The sequence below is a fragment of the Bos mutus genome, chromosome 14, assembly GCF_027580195.1.
Source record: "Bos mutus isolate GX-2022 chromosome 14, NWIPB_WYAK_1.1, whole genome shotgun sequence".
In the NCBI taxonomy this organism is placed as follows: Eukaryota; Metazoa; Chordata; class Mammalia; order Artiodactyla; family Bovidae; genus Bos; species Bos mutus.
The window spans coordinates 44,966,102-44,983,705 of NC_091630.1; the positions used below are offsets into that span (position 1 = coordinate 44,966,102).

The 17,604-nt window shown below is 38.3% G+C and overlaps 1 protein-coding gene across 2 annotated transcripts in view; it reads left to right on the top strand.

The window, feature by feature from the left end:
* Nucleotides 1-17,604, top strand: part of UBE2W (ubiquitin conjugating enzyme E2 W) — a 90,495-nt gene that overhangs the window by 59,002 nt on the left and 13,889 nt on the right. The window contains exon 6 of one of the 2 annotated variants that reach the window (XM_005907512.3): nt 1,605-8,277. The exons of the other annotated variant lie outside the window; for it this stretch is intronic. Coding sequence (XP_005907574.1) covers nt 1,605-1,618 — 14 coding nt within the window. The 3' untranslated portion in view covers nt 1,619-8,277. Of the gene's footprint in view, nt 1-1,604; nt 8,278-17,604 lie in introns of those variants that run through there. 2 annotated transcript variants of the gene reach the window in all.

Here is a 17,604-nt window from a genome sequence, read left to right on the forward strand (position 1 = left end):
TTCCTTATTAGCCATATAACCATCATGAATATATAATGTTTCAGTCTATGGGTCCAGCTAAAGTTCCTCCCCAGTAGTTTGACATCCTAGGTAGATTTTAGTGGCATCTCTTAGCTTAGCGATTTAAATGTGATTAGTTTTAGTACTTTGAAGAAGGAAATGGCAACCCAATTCCAGTGTTCTTGCCTGGAAAATCCCATGGATGGGGGCCTGGTGGGCTGCTGTCTATGGGGTCGCACAGAGTCAGGCATGACTGAAGTGACTCAGCAGCAGCAGTTTTAGTACTAATTTCAAGAAGCCTAGTGTTATAAAATACTCTACTGGAGAAGTGAGGTTTTAAGAAACCTCCTCATATTCTGAAGCTTGTTCTGATCCATGACAAACATATCTTCTTTATTTCAAGATCCGCAGTCATTCAAGGAACAGATATGTGTATATATATTGGCTATTCTCTGCGGCATGCTGGATTTTAGTTCACTGACCAGGGATCAAACCTGCCTCCCTTGAATTGGGAACACAGAATCTTAAACACTGGACCACCAAGGAAGTCCCATAAGACATACACTTTAATGTGGCAGAGGCTGTAAACTATTTACTTGATCTCTTCTTAAAGATGTTATTTACTTATTTAAAGGATTCTAATGACTTAGATACAGCTTATTTTTAAAATTTAGTCTATTTCACCATTTATATTACCCTTAAGGTGTATAGGATTGTGAAATGTTTCACTAATTTGCCCAGCATAGAAGTCAGATTTACTGCTTTTTAGTTCTCATTGCGTCTTTATGAGCAATATATCAATCCTAATAGGGGGTGGTTTGTGTAAAACATTTTGGCCAGTTTTTCAGAATTTTCTCCTTGAGAGCTTTCACAACTTTGAGTTAGTTGCCACTGGTCTTAAATCTTTCTAAAGGTACTTCATAAATAATAACTAATCGTCACGATCCTTCAAATATGTTTTGTGAGGTAAGTGTTGTGAAATAAGTGATGAACCCACCAGAATTTATGTTACATAAATGTGTTGAAGCTATCAGAAGGTGTCACTAAATCTTTGGGATTTTTTAAAATGACCTCCTTTGCATATATATATATATACTTCCTGAAAATTTATTTTCTGAAGAGAAGTTAATAACATTTACTGTTGATTGAGTTAGAGATTATTCCTCATTTGTAAAGTTACTTCCTTCAGACACGACTTGTATTAGTCTTTGTTAAGCAGTGTGACAGTGTTGGTTGTGAGTTTACTTGCCATCTCATTATAGTTTTAAATTGTTACCTGTAAAAAAATTCTCTGATGACTGGTAATCATTAATAGGTGCTAACACATATCAATTTATTATTTTAAATAGAACTTAACGTACTGATAATATCATTTTAAAATTTTTGCAAACTACCACTTCTCTGAAAACCTAGAGTTTGATTTGTTTGTAAATATATACTTGAACACAAAATGGACTCCTTTGCAGGGGATCCAGGGAGATGAGTCAGAAACGTAAACCATGTTCTTCTTGCTACTTGAAATTTTCGCTGTATTAGACTGACTTGTAACTTTTACTTATGCATGCTTGACTGTTTTAATTATCTTTTTTCTCCTTTTCTTAAAGATGATACTTGTTGATGCCACTGTTCTCATCCTCCTAGCAGAAGATAGTCCTACTGAGAAAATGAGCACTTTGATCATTCAGTCTTTGAACTTTAACCTTTGACTGGAAGTGACCTATAGGCAATGAAGACTGCTTCCTTTGACTGCATTTTTACTCGTGTGCATTCGGGGCGCATGTTGATCGCTGGTTGAGTCCAGGCAACTGACATGCTTTGATTAGTCATACAGTATTAATGCAGGTGTCAGGAAATGTCAAATATAATTCCATTTTTTATTTTTATTTTTTTAAGCTTTTGAAAAGTTCCAGGTCCTCATGTATTGTGCAATAACAATGACTTCCTTGGCGGTTTTGTGACGTTCATTGCCGGCAATGGACGTTGTAACAGGAAAAAATTTCACCCTTCTGCCACTCAATGATTAATGCGTGATAGGGCCTATGACATGAACTTAACGGTTAGAGTGGGATTATAAATAAAGTGAGGGATCCAACATTACTCTGAAAGTCACCCCAACTGCTCATATTTGGATTCTATGCACTGTGAACCTAAGGTTAACAGCATGACTTAACATGCGTCTTTAAAGGACTGTAATGAAAGATCATTGCGTATTTATTGAATTGTTTATATCTGTTGTCAAATTGTTTTGACATGGACGGTTTTCAAGTAACATTGGCAGAGAGGTACAATATGTTATCCCTATGGTGAAAATAAATTCGTTTGTTGTACATAGTTCCTCAATCTCTGAAGTAAAGGTATGAGTAATATAGGGTATAAGTGGTTTAATCAAGGCTTTATTTTGGAAGTAAGAAAAATGGCAGTGATTATTAAACTGCTATAGTCCATAATTTGGGCTTATTGTTTGTACATTATCAATTTTTTCCAAATAGATGACACTCTGTTACTTCCTGCTAGCCATCAGCATGAGCCCTACTGCCTAAACACTATTTCATTTATTTATGTTTGGAAAATCCATAAACATTTTTGTTTGCAATTTTGTTTCTTTTGTTATGTTTGAAGTCAAGTTTGAATGTTATGATACTTTTAATTGAAAAACTTTTGTCAAGTTTTTTCTTGTAAATTTTCTTTACTTGTAAGTATCATCTTGTCCTACTATCCTGTACCCTAAAATAAGAAATACATTTTTGACAGAGGCTTAATGTTTTAACAAAAGAGTGTGGACATTTTTATTTTAAATTTTAGGCAAAAGTACACTATAGAACGGTATGTTTGCTTATTTGTCTCACACAACCATACAGGTTTTTTTTTCTAGAGGGATTTGTTTGTTTTGTTCTGTTTTGTTGTTATTTAAGACTTCACTTACAGGTAGACAACATTTTTCTATAGAAAAAAAATTGTTTGAAAGGTCCAACTCTCAGTACCATGTAAGTTAATGATACTGCAACTAGGTTCTCTTTTTAAAAAGCAATTAATGTATTTTATAAATTACCTTTTCGCATATGCAAAATCTGTTTCTACTACAATGTTATTTTTACTAATGCCTGTTGTTGCACTCTATGACATATCCTACAGTGAATATATGAATCAATTTGGGCTTAAAAATGAAAGCCAGTTGGCTGAAAGGTTTGAAATATGTACCCCAGCAAAACCATCCAATCAGTAATTGGCAGATAATATTTTAAAAATTGTTTTTAATCTCTGTATAGATGAAATTTTGTAGCTTTGTACATGTTGTTAATTAAGGGCATATAATTTTACACTCTAAAAGTATAATTGTTGAACTCAGGGGTGGGTAGACTTCAAAAATACGTCTGCTGTAGAAATTAACTTGAAAAAAATTTTAAACTATGGCCAGCCACCAAATTGTGGACACTGTTTATACTGCTAGTTATTAATAGCAACTACCACTGTTCAAAATTAAAAACATTTTTGTTCTGTCTTGCCTAGATGTACGTGAGTTCTCTCAGCAGTCTCTTATCAGTCCTATTAGTTGGCCAGTTTAGCTAAGACAAAAAAAATGTTTTTTGGAATGCTTTGAACTGCTCTTAGTTTTTAACTGCTTTTTAATATGAAAATTGCAGCTGTAAATGATGTATTTTTCATATTTTACATAACTGCTCTAAACTACTGACTGATTCACTTGGTCATTTTCCTGGGTGGGGTGGGGGAAATCTCTCTCCATACTGCTGGTCCTCTTACTAAAATCCTTTTATAAGGAAATGACCTGTGGCATTTATTCACCAAAGGAATTAATATACCAGGTCAAAGGATAACATTGCTATCATATAGATTAATAGGTCATATATAGTCTCAATTGAATTTTTTAATATGAATAATAATATTTTAACATACCTCTCTCTCTACATAGAGATACCATAAAATAAATTAAGATGACGCAAAGGAAAGTAGAGGAGAACCAAATAACTCTGGTACATTTTATGGTTTAAGGGAAAGAAGACAGGACGAAATATTCTAAAACATAGATGCACCAACCATTCAGAATTTGCAGTCTGATAACACCTGCGTTACTTCCTTGAACTTTAGGAATCACTGAAAACTCATGTGCACTTAGATTTAGTTAATTTTAAATATGTTACATTATTAAAAGACGTAAAGATGTTTACCTAAGTCACTGCTCAAGAAGGGGCAATTACCGACTTTGTAATAATAAAAAGAATATTTCTCTGTAATACGTTGTTGAATAACAACCAGAATACCAAGCAAGTGTGTACATAGGAACATGCTACTTCCCTCTTGCCCTCATTCCCTCTGTGAGGCACTGTCTGCTGTAGAGCTCTACAGAATTAGACCTTCAGATTTAGACAGCATGGACTCTCTTCCTTTTTATTTATTTATTTATTTATTTTAAGGCCATTTTTCTGGTTTGCCAAATTCTGTTAAGGCAGTGATACATTCAGTTCCTTATTTTGCATGCTTAGATCACAAACTTGGTGCCCTTTCAAAAAAAAAAAAGTCAAGTAGGTAATTAATGCCATAGATTTTAAAGAGAGAAATGGTTTTCAGTTTTTTAAGATAAATTTTTAAAAACAAATTTTATGGCAGTTCTCTTAAGGAATTTAAATTCCTCCTTTTTAGCCAGCAGGGAAATAAGACTTTTTTTTTTAATCCCTGGAAGAAAATGCTAAAAATAGCTTTTATATACAGTTCATCTGGAGAAAGATCTTGATCTTTATTGTTTTGACTAGGTATATAAATATTTGGTACAAAGTAATGAGAATAGTTAGCTACTTTTTTCCCTTTTGAAATTTTAACTATATGCAAAAACATATATCATTAGATTCCTGTGGTGGATAATAATTTCTTCAGATTCTAAAACAGGTATCTAGTGACTGCTTAATTGTTCCCAGGTTGCATCAAAGATAAATTGAAATGAGTAATGGTATGAAAATGGTATGTAACCACATATTACTTGTTTCTGGTAATCAAGTCTTATTTTTTAAAAAGCCTATTGTTTTTGAGAATTGAGACATTTAAAACTTGTTAAAGCTTCTTCCTAAAAATAGAAGAGAAGAGGAGGTACTGTGTGTTTAAAAAAAAATTTTTTTTTTTAATAAAGAATTCAGTGTCACTAGTTCTCAGCCTTTATGGTTACTGCTGCTTATATTTCTCCATCTCACTTTTATTTAGTTTTTTGTACATATTTTAGCTGAATGCATAAGGTTTGTAACTTGTGTATGCACGTTTATTTTCAGAAAGAGCTGAGGCTTGACTGAATGTCCCTTTGAGGATTCTTTGCTACCAAAAGCCAGCTGTTGCACTATTCTTTTATGCTGATACCTTTGCATAATTAAGGTCTGTGAAGAAGGTGACTTTAATCCGCACCTCCTGGCTCTAGTCCTCTTTGCAGTCTTTGTTTTTATTCCTCCTTTATTTTTCTACCTTCTCATCTCACAGGTATCAGTGGATCAGTCTTCAGTGCCCCTCTGACCACTCAGTTTTTCTCCCCTCTTCCCTCCCTTCTTTCCTCCCTTCCCCTTTACTCTCCCTCTCCCATTCTTGAGAATAGGAAATCCAGAGGGTTATTAAAATTATATCCAAAAAAAGTTTTAATAAAAAGACTCCATCCTACAAAAATTTCTGATAAATAATTTTAGTCCATCAGTAGATGGCTAAACTTGTTGAATAATTGCTTGATAAATACGCTGTCAGTTAGCTCTAATTTAGTTCTTAAATACTGATATTGAGGGAATTTTGTTTACTTTCTGGATGTGACTCTCTCAAAGCCTTTTTTTTTTTAAGATTTTTTTTTGATATGAACCATTTTTAAAGTCTTTTTTGAATTGGTCACAATACTGCTTCTGTTTTATGTTTTTTTATTTTTTTGGCCCTGAGGCACGTGAGATCTTAGTTCCCCAACCAGGGATCGAACTCACACCACCTACATTGGAAGGTAAAGTCTTAAGCACTGAAACACCAGGGAAGTCCCTCGAAGACAAATTATTGCCCTAATGAATTAAATTACTTATTTTGATGAACATGCTTTTCCTTTTAAGTTTTTAACATTTAATGATTAAATGTTAATCATTTTTGAGAGTTGGATGGAACTATTTTTTAAAAATAATTTGTGGGAGATTTTTATCTTCTCAGCAGAATTTAAAGACAGACTTATATACACCCTTATCACTAAGGTCCATGGAATCTAAATTTGTACTTCAAACTTAGATCTCTGTCCTTCAAGTTGAAGTTCTAGTTCTGACTGTGCTCCTGATAATTTAGATTTTTTTTTTTAATTTCATTCTCTAATGGTAGTATTGCAACTTTTATTTGGGGTTGAATCTCAAAAATTATTACATGAATATCTTTTTTATAAAAAATTTTTTGTTAGTAAAACAGTGTGATATCTGAAGCTATTTTGACTATGTGGCAGGAATGTCTGAATAGACGTCAGTACATCCTCACGTACCAGAACTCGAGTTTTGCAAGTTCAATGCAGTTGATTGGAGAAAGGAGAAGCAGTTCTTGTTCTGTTTCTTGGTATACACATCATCAGGGGTTTTGAGAAAACTGCTCCTACAATAATTCTCAGAGCTGTTTTCTCAAAGGCAAAAGTGTGGCTTCAAAACTCACAGGGCTTTGGCTTGTCAGGTGCGACTTGTCAGATTTCATGGCACATCAAATAATTGAAGAATCCTGCCTCTCTAATTAAAAACCTGAAACAGGGCAAACAAAGAATTTGGTAGATTGTTTCAGATACCTAGAAATGCAAGTCTCTTCATGGTTAACCACAGATTGTTTACATAATGCAAATTGTTTGTCAAGCTCAAGGTAACACAGTTATTTGAATAGATTATTAGGTCAGTTATCTAGTAGCCAAGAGTTAGATGCATGTTCAAGTTATAATGAATTTTTTATTTTTAGTTGGTACCATTTTTCTCTTAATATTCAGAAATACAAATTGTGCATTTTATTAATAGGAATGAAAGCTCATGCTGGAAGATTTGCATAGGGTGGATGTATATATTTTATAAAATCAAGTTGTAAAATATGTAAAGCTACTGCTTTTTAAATAGAATATAAATGTTGACAGATAAATCTATATATTATATATTTTTAAATACATGTATGAAACTTTTGTTAGTTGAATATAAACTACATTGTGTGCTTTATGGAACTCAGTAACTTTTAATAATAAAGCAGTTGTCATTGATTTCTTTTTTTGTAGACTTCAATGCTAAATTGGATAGATATTAAAACTTTTTGTAGTTTATAATAATGTGAAAAATTACATAGTAATTCCCCTTTGCAGAAGACTGTGATCTTTAAAAGATTATGGAGATAGTAATGTGTCCATTTCCAAAATGAATACAACAGAATGAAGATAGTCACTAAAGCACTTTGTTTATTTAAAGATCATCTTTGCTTATTAGTGTAGCCTAGTATATTTGAGTGATTCTTCATACTTCAATTAATTAAGTCCTGGTTAAAGACTGGGCATTTTCAGAAAAGATGGAAATTGAGACCAGACTTCGAGTTAATCATGAGTCTGGTGCTCCTGAACTTCAGGCTGGATATGCTGTAAAGAACTTGCAGATACTTTACCAAGTATACAGACAGATCAACTAACTTATATAACTGAGGGGCTCCTGAAGCTCTGAAAAGAAAGAAATAAGCAGAAGGGAATATCTCCACATCTCAGATATTCCTGGCAGGAAGAAATTCAGTGTGCCCTGCTGCTAGTCTTAAGTTTTCTTTGCACAGGAGATCTGCTTGCCCAGGAACACTGTACTCCTCCACTGGGGCAGCCAGGCTACCATAAAGCTCTTTTATCTCTGCAAGCTGTTTCTACAGCCCCAAACAACTAGATGAGTAGCTGATTAGATAAATGCAAGGTTTGTCTTTGTACTTTGATGGCCCTCTCTCCCTCTTTTATAATCCTTAAAATAATTTCTACCTCTCACAGAAGGGATGACTTTTCTCCACTAGTTTAAGCTATGTGGATAAGTGGTCTTACTGAAATCCTCCCTATATTCCGTAGTACTTTTCACACTGAGGTAACACATGGCAAAATTAAACATTGACTGAATAAAAGTGTCAAATAAGGAAAGCTGAAATAAGGCAGAAAATACCTTTCATACATGTACTTGACCTTCAAGTGCTTAATGTAGGTAAATACATGTAATCATACATGATGCTAATATGGATGATTGTCCTACAGAAGAGGTATTCAGCTTAACATTAAAAATCTCTTTATCTCTACTTTCAACCTCCCAAATGTCTGTTTCTCTTTTCTGTTATAGTTAATTGCATTCCTATCCAACCTAATTATACAAATGAAGAATCTAGCACTATTTACCAGTCTTCTCTGACATTTTTCATCAAGTCCTGCTGAGCCTGTCTTTTTAAACCATCTCTGGTATTTTCTCCTTTTCTCCAGTCCCTTTGTTGACTTTTCATTGCCTGGCCCTGTGTTCTCAGGCTGCTCTTCAGCCCCCTACACACCTTGTTCCATAGATAACAGCACAAAAAGACTACTGTGTTCTTTAATGTTCTTCCCTGTTGCTGGAATGTTCATTATCTCCTTTTCTACTTTCAAGGTCCACTACAAATTTAGTTATAAGGTTATCATCTTTGTCCTTCCCTTTTAGAAGGCTGTCCTACCAGCCTTGTCCTGAACGCTTTCCACTGGGACGATGTCTCACTTGTGTTTGTGTACCCAGCACTGTGGCACACGGTACCTATCACAAAAGCTTTTAATAAATGTTAGTTGAATTAACCTGATTGTACTTGTATTTTTATCCCAGCTTTTTCAAGGAAACATAGGCACTAGCAATTTTTGAACAAATCTAAAGCAAACCATCATCTGTGTGAAATGTTAGAACACTCTACCTTTACTGTCCCAGACAGTTTGAAAAAATTTGCTTTAATCATGAGTCATTCTTAATTGGCTTTGTTTTTTTATAAAATGCCTTATCTTTGAGGTAAATTGCTTGAATATGTTCACAAATTAAGAATATGATTATTTTAAACAATATATCTGCGGAACTCTGAGATCATAAAAATAAGCCTAACAGTCGTTAAGGTTAAGAATGGGCATTAAGCAAATACTTAGTGATGACCTATCCTATATCAAGAAAGGTGGCAGGTAAGAAAAGTATATATCTTCCAAGGGCCTATAATAAGGAAGATAGATAATACAAAAGTGCTGAATGTGAAGGGGTACAGATAAATGGCATGCATGCATGTGTGTGCTCAGTCTTCTATGATTCTCTGCAACCCCATGGACTGTAGCCCGCCAGGCTCCTCTGTCCATGGGATTTCCCAGGCAAGAATACTGGAGTGAGTTGCCATCTCCTTCTCCAGGGGATCTTTCTGACCCAGGGGTCAAACCTGCATCGGCACACTGATTCTTTACCACTGAGCCATCTGGGCCCACAGATAAATGGTAGTTTCTGACAATCAGAGGAACAAGTTATGTCATGGCTTGAAAAATACAAACTTTATGGATGAATTCTAGGCAAGTACAAAGGTTTCAAGTACAGAAGCTCTAGGACAGGACTTGTCTGAAAGTCAACCCAAAGGATGGTGTGGCTGGTTTAGAGACGGGAGCAGAAGCCAAAAGCCAAATGATGTAGGACTTCATGAATCAGGGTAAGACTAAAATTGATTTTTCATGGCTTCCATGGGCCTAGCAGGCAAAGTTGCCATTGTTCTCAGGGCATTTGCCGGTTAGGAGGAAATTAGGAAACTGAGCCCCTGTTTGGGCAACATCATAGGGATGTTTGCCTAGCAAAGTCCAGAACATCCCCAAATGGGTCTAAGCTACTCTGCCAACATCCCACCCATCAAAACTAACATAAAGCCAGAGCCTAGTAGAACTCCACTCCCAGAGGAAGGATCACTTGGGAAAACAGCCCTGATTCAAACTTGCACCCTGGAGTGGTTTGGGGAATGTCAGACTGGATGTATATTAAGATGAAGTCCCTGACTGGCTGTGTCCTCCCGAGGAGATCAAAAGCAATTGGAAGTTTCTCTCTGAAGAAAGCCTCAAGTTATTCCTGTATAACTTGAGTGATTCATTTCAATTCAGTGATCTGTACACAAAGATTACCTGGAAACAAGATACCAGGGTAAAAAAGCAGAAAAAATAGACCTAGAAAGCATTTAAAGTGGGGGGGTGGGGAGTGACACTATCTGATATGGTTTACTGCTCTGCACGCCACCCCATGTTGCTAGCTTCTCAAGAACAAGAACCTGTCTTGTTTAACTTTATACACATTCAAATACCGAGTCTGTGCTGGGTCCCCAGGAGGTTATGATCTGGCAGGGAGGGGAGGACAGGGATGTCATAGGGTAATAATAGGATGCAGAGTGAGCATCAAAGCAGGCCCAATCATAAAATAGATAACTAATAACCTACTCAACCAGTCCCTCCTAAAGGAAATCAATCCTGAATATTCATTGGAAGGACTGTTGCTGAATCTCCAATACTGTGGCCACTTGATGCAAAGAACCGACTCACTGGAAAAGACCCTAATGCCAGGAAAGATTGAAGGCAGGAGGAGAAGGGGGTGACAGAGGATGAGATGGTTGGGTGGCATCACCGACTCAATGGACATGAGTTTGAGCAAGCTCCAGGAGTTGGTGATGGACAGGGAAGCCTGGCATGCTGCAGTACATGGGATCGCAAAGAGTCGGACACGACTTAGCAACTGAACGACAAGAACTACTGTGTAACACAGGGACGCTACTCGAATGACGTACACAGGAAAGACTCTGAAAGAGTAGATACATGTGTATAATTGATTCACTTTGCTGTGAAACGTCAGAAACTAATATGACACTGTAAGTCCAACTATACTCCCAAAAAATAATTTTTTTTTTAAGGAATAATCAAAGCTAAGGGAGTCTGGAAAGAATTCCGGGGGAGCTGAAGAGTATTTGCATCTGAGATAAAGCATACAGCAAATAGAAAAACCAAGGGTGAGGGAACTGTGCAGCGTGAAATTTGAATGAGGGAAAATACAAGATAAAACTAAAGCTAGAACGTGAAAGACCAGGTTATAGAGTTTTGATTTTATCTTATGGGCAGTAGTGACTGACAGAATCAGATATGCACTTCAGAAAAGTTACCTTGGCCATGGGTTGGAAGAGTTACGACAGGAGGCTTAATTGTAATGCAGACAGCAGATGACCCTGATGTGAATTGATTATAAAGCATTGGCATAAATATATACATCAGTGGAACACAACAGAGAGTCCAAAGGTAATTTTCAAAAGAAATGCCATGGTACTTCTAGGGGGGAAGGTTAATCTATTCAACATGTGGTACTAGTGCATTTGAAGAATCCTACCTCACACCATATACAAACATTAATCCCAAATGAATCATACACCTAAATTAAGAGTAAAAACTGAAATTTCTTTAAGAAACTGAGAAAATCTGAGATCTTGAATTTGGCAAAGACTTCTTAACTATGACACAAATCATCAAAAGCAATTGATTAAAAAAAGATGCTCAATGTTGCTTATTATCAGAGAGATGAAAATCAAAACTCAAGATTGATCACCCCACTGTAGTCAGAATGGCCATCAGAAAGTCTACAAGTAAAGGCTGGAGAGGGTGTGGAGAAAATGGAACCCTCCTACACTGTTGATAGGAATGTGAATTGGTGCAGCCACTTTGGAGAACTGTGTGGGGGATCGTTAGAAATTTAGAACTGCCATACGATCCAGGGCATGTATCCAGAGAAAACTCTAATTCGATGGGATAATATGCATCCCAGTGTTCATAGCAGCACTGTTTGCAGTGGCCAAGACATGGAAGCAACCTAGGTGTTCATGGACTGATAGAGATGATGTGATGTATATATATATACACACATAGGGATACATGCTGCTGTTGCTAAGTCGCTTCAGTCATGTCCGACTGCGACCCCGTAGATGGCAGCCCACCAGGCTCGCCCGTCCCTGGGGTTCTCCAGGCAAGAACACTGGAGTGGGTTGCCATTTCCTTCTCCAGTGCATGGACAGCAGCCTACCAGGGACTTTCCAGGCAAGAGTACTGGAGTGGGTTGCCATCACCTTCTCCGATATATATACATACATACATATATGTGTGTATACACACACACAATAGGGTGTTAACCATAAAAAAGAATGTAATAATGCCATTAGCAGCAACATGGATGGACCTAGGGATTATCATAGTAAGCCAGTCAGTCAGTCAGTTCAGTCGCTCAGTCGTGTCCGACTCTTTGCGACCCCATGAATCGCAGCATGCCAGGCCTCCCTGTCCATCACCAACTCCCGGAGTTCACTGAGACTCACGTCCATCAAGTCAGTGATGCCATCCAGCCATCTCATCCTCTGTCGTCCCCTTCTCCTCCTGCCCCCAATCCCTCCCAGCATCAGAGTCTTTTCCCATGAGTCAACTCTTCGCATGAGGTGGCCAAAGTACTGGAGTTTCAGCTTTAGCATCATTCCTTCCAAAGAAATCCCAGGGCTGATCTCCTTCAGAATGGACTGGTTGGATCTCCTTGCAGTCCAAGGGATTCTCAAGAGTCTTCTCCAACACCACAGTTTAAAAGCATCAATTCTTCAGCGCTCAGCATTCTTCGCAGTCCAACTCTCACATCCATCCATGACCACAGGAAAAACCATAGCCTTGACTAGACGGACCTTTGTTGGCAAAGTAATGTCTCTGCTTTTCAATATAAGTCAGAGACAACTATCATATGATGGCACTTGTATTTAAAATATGATACAAATGGACTTATTTTCAAAATAGAAACAGACTCACTCAGACACAGAGAAGGCAATGGCAATCCACTCCAGTACTCTTGCCTGGAGAATCCCAGGGACGGGGGAGCCTGAGGGGGGTGCCGTCTGTGGGGTCGCACGGTCAGACACAACTGAAGCGACTTAGCAGCAGCGGCACAGACAGATCTAGAAAACAAACATGATTACCAAAGGGGAAAGGAGTTGGGGGTGGGATGATGCATGGATAAAGAAGATGTGGTGTATGTATATATAGACATATATATGTACACATGTATTACACATAATGAGATACCACTCTGCCATAAAAAGATGGAAATTTGCCATTTACAACATGGATTGACTTGAAGGGTTTATGCGTAGTGAAATGGGTCAAAGGAAGACAGGTCCTGTGTGTTGTCGTATGTAGAATCCGAAGAATGACATAAAGTAGTGAATATAACAGAAAGGAGTGGACTCGCAGATACAGAGAACAAACTCCATTACCAGTGGGGAGACGGAAGAGGAAGGGGGACAAGATGTGGATAGGGGATTAAGAGATGCAAACTACTATGTATAAAATAAGCTACGAATTGTATAGCACAGGGAATATAGCCAGTATTTTTAATAACTATAAATGGAGTATGAGTTTTAAAAACTGAATTATTGTTTTGTATACCTGAAACTTACATGCTGTTGGTAAATCAGCTAAACTTCAATTAAAAAAAAATAAACCAGGGATTTCTGGGGCAGTTCAGTGATGAGGACTGTGTGCTTCCACTTCAGGAAGCATGGGTTCAAGCCCTGGTTGGGGAACAAAGATCCTGCATAACATGAGGACAAAAAAGAAATCAGATACCTGTTTGATACCTATATTCTCCAGATACCTGGAGAATATAGAGTGGTGAGAAGAGGTGTGAATAAACTTATGGAGGTGATGGATATGTTCTTTTTCTTATCTTGATTTCACAGATGTGCATATACGTGTGTGTGTATATATATGTATATACGCCTATATATAAACTCATTACATTGTGCATTTTAAATATTTGTAGTTTATTGAACACCTTACCTCAATTAAACAGAATTAGTAAGCTTTCAGTAATAAAAAACTAAGAATGAAAATGGTCTGAAATAGGTATGAGAACATGAACAAATTTAACTGTCATCAACTTGCTCAAAAATCACAGCTTAAAAGTGATGGAGCTGGAATTTAAATCTGAATCTGACACCACTCCCTGCCACCAGAGGAGGAAATGGCAACTCATTCCAATATTCTTGCCTGGAGAATGCAATGGACAGAGGAGTCTGGTGGGCTACAGTCCATGGGGTCGCGAAAGAGTCAGACACAACTCAGCGACTAAACAACAATAACAACCAGAATTGATCTCACTACTTCAAATAAGAGAATGGAATTTACTCTCCGGTTTAGGTCAAAGATTTTTCAAGCTGTTTCTCACAGCTCTAGGAATTCCTTGGAATTACCTCAGGGAAATACTTGAGTATGTTTCACATTGATGGTCTGTATACGTTTGCATTAGGAGAAAGGGTTTGCTGTTTAGAACAAGTTAGAGAAGCACTGGTTTAGACACTCCTTTTAGTAATACCTGTGGTTGAATTCACTTTTTCCAGCAGCCACATCACACTTGATTTTGATTGCTGAAGCTGTATTTTGCATGTTGCTTATATCTGTGTAGGGTTTTTTTCCCCCCTTAATTGTATTGTTTTGTCCCCAGTAAAGTTCATTACTTATTTGAGGAAGCTTCCACCTTGATTGGGCTTCCCTGGTAGCACAGCGATTAAGAATCCACCTGCCAATGCAAGAGACGCAGGTTTGATCTCTGGGTTGGGAAGATGCACTCCAGTTTTCTTGCCTGGAAAATCCCATGGACAGAGGAGCCGGGTGGTCTGCAGCCCATGGGGTCAAAAAGAGTCAGACACGACTTAGCAACTAAACAACAACAACAAAGTGTGTTACTTATTCATGTCTTTTCACCTTTAGTCCTGCTGTGTGTTTTTTTGTTTGTTTGTTGAGCCTTGTGTTTTTTTGTTTGCTTTTTTTCCATCTTGTACCATATTCTCTCTCCTTCCTTTTCAATATCACCTCAGAGCCTCTGTTCTACATCTTTCCCATGTTTAAAACAAGCAAAGGACAGCAGGCTACAGTATCTGTAGCCCAGTGTGTTATTTAAACTACTAATGCTTTTCCGTCACACATTAAACTATCACCTCTCAGGCCATATTTCTGTATAGTTTTATCAAAGAAAGGAGATGCTGATTTTCTGGTGCAACTTGTTTTTGGTGAGCTTCTGCTGGTTCCAAATGGTCATTCCTTTGGTTTCTATTTGAATAAGTAAATTCTATGTATTGTTATGTAATTTTTAATCTGCTGAAATGTACATTTTCACTCTAAAAATATCTCAGAGTGACCAAACAGTGATGGTGTCAGTGAGGGCGCACTGCTCCCATCTCCCTTCCTGAAGTAACTTGCTGGTCAGCTGCAGACAGTGTACTTAGCTGGTACCTACCCCTAACTGAAGCCCTTCAGGGATAATCTGCCTTGGTTTTAGAACCAAAGTCACCCTTTTTTGAAGCGTACATGCATGCTAAATCACTTCAGTTATGTCTGACTCTTTGCAACCCTATGGATTCCAGGCAGGAATACTGGAGTGGGTTGCCATGCTGTCCTCCAGAGGATCTTCCCCACCCAAGGATCGAACCCTTGTCTCTTACATCTGCATTGGCAAACGGGTTCTTTACCACTAGTGTCAACTGGGAAGCCCCTTTCCCAACTATCTCCCAGCCAATAACTAAGCTTGTGGGGGCCTGGCCCCTTCAGCCCAATGTGGGACCTTCTCCAAACAGGTAATACTTGCTCTAGATCTTCCCTTTAGGGGAGATCTGCATCTGCATCTCTCCATACCCAAATTTGCTATCTCCCCTTGTTCCTGTCACAGGTTTCATATCTGCATCGTAGTTTGGTTTTCCCAGCCGCATCTGACTTTTGTCTTCCACAAACTACACGACAAACCTCCCATGCTCCTAAATCAGTGTCTGCTTCCTCAACAACCCGAATCAGCACAGTTCGCACTGGGTGTTGTCGAAAAGATGATAAGACGGAGTTTTGAGACCTCATCGCTCACTGTCACCCTGACAGTGAGGTGATGCCTGGGAATAATGTTCCATTGGAGACCGTCTTGGACAGTACAATGGTTCGTGCCTTTGGAAACTATGAGAGAACAATGGAATTGGCTGGCTTGTTAATTTTGTTGACCACTGATGGCCTGTTTGGGCCCCTATAGCTAAATCCCATTGATGAGTGGCCGAAACAACAGGAAATGATTTCTCACAGTGTTGGAGGCCGGAACTCCAAGATCAAGGTGTTGGCAAAGTATCTGAAGCCTCTTCTGATAGGCAGCTGCCATCTCTGCCCCCGTGACCTCTTCCTGCACTCACAGAGAGACACAAGAAGTGACACACTGTTCTCTTCGTTGTTGCGACCCCATGGATGATAGCCCACCAGGGTCCTCTGTCCAGTCCACGGCTAGGCAAGAACACTGGAGTGGGTAGCCATTCCCTTCTCCAGGGGATCTTCCCAACCCAGGGGTCAAATCTGCCTTTCTGCATCAGGCATATTCTTTATGCCTGAGTCTCCTTGGAAGCCTCCAAAACCTAATTATTTCTGTACCCAATACTAGCACATTGGGATTTAGGACTTTAACATATGAATTGGGGATTGGGTGAGAAGGGGAACACAGTTCGGTTTGTAGCACCCCCAATAGAAAGATAATGCAAAATTGAGGGCAGTTAACACACAATGGAAAAATGTGTCTGAACACCAGAGGGCCTCTTTGTTAACTGCCAAGGACGATCTTATTTCCTGCAGTGGGAGAGAAGGAAAAGCTGGAGACCAAAGTTCAAAAGTAAAATAGCCTTCAGTTTCAAGGATATTTGAATGCTCAGCTGAGAGAGGTTTCTAATGCCAGGGTCAAAGCCCCAGCTGGGATAGTTTGAGACTTTGACACTTGGGATGGAGACATCTGGGTGGATAACTCCAAATATTTTGGCTCCCTTGACCTCTGTGAAATTTTAGAGCCTGTAGAGATGGCCTGACCCTCCCAATAAAGAGCGAAAATGCTGGGAATTCCCTGGCGACCCAGTGGTTAGGACTGGGCACTTTCGCCTCAGGGCCTGGCCAAAAAAAAAAGAGCTAAAATGCTTTCCCATGTGTAAGTCTAAGGTACAGCAGAACCTTCCTGAAATGTGCTGCAGAAATGGAAAGAAAGAATTATATATTTTTTTAATATAAGTTTTCCCAGCGTTTGTGATGTAATTGACATACAACTGTATTAATTTCAAGTGTATAGTGTGGACTTCCTGGTGGCCCAGTGCTTAAGACTCCTCACTTCCACTGCAGGGGGTTTGGCTCTGATCTCTGGTCAACGAACTGAGACCCTGCCTGCCGCACGGTGTGGCCAAATAAATAAATATGCAATATGGTGATTTTATATATTTACATATTGTGAAATTATTACTTCAGTGTGGTCAGTTAATACTTCCATCACCTTACATAGCTACCATTTCTTTTTTGTAATGAACACATTTAAGATGTACTTTCTTAGCAACTTTTAAGTTTATAATATGTTTTGGGGTTTTTGTTTTTGGTTTTGGTTTTCTTTTAGCCTCAACACACAGCTTATTGAATCTTAGTTCCCCAACCAGGGACTGAACCTCGGCCACAGCACTGAAAGCCTGGAATTCTGAACACTAGGCCACCCGGGAATTCCCTATTATACGGTATTATTACAATGTTGTACAGTCGCTCAG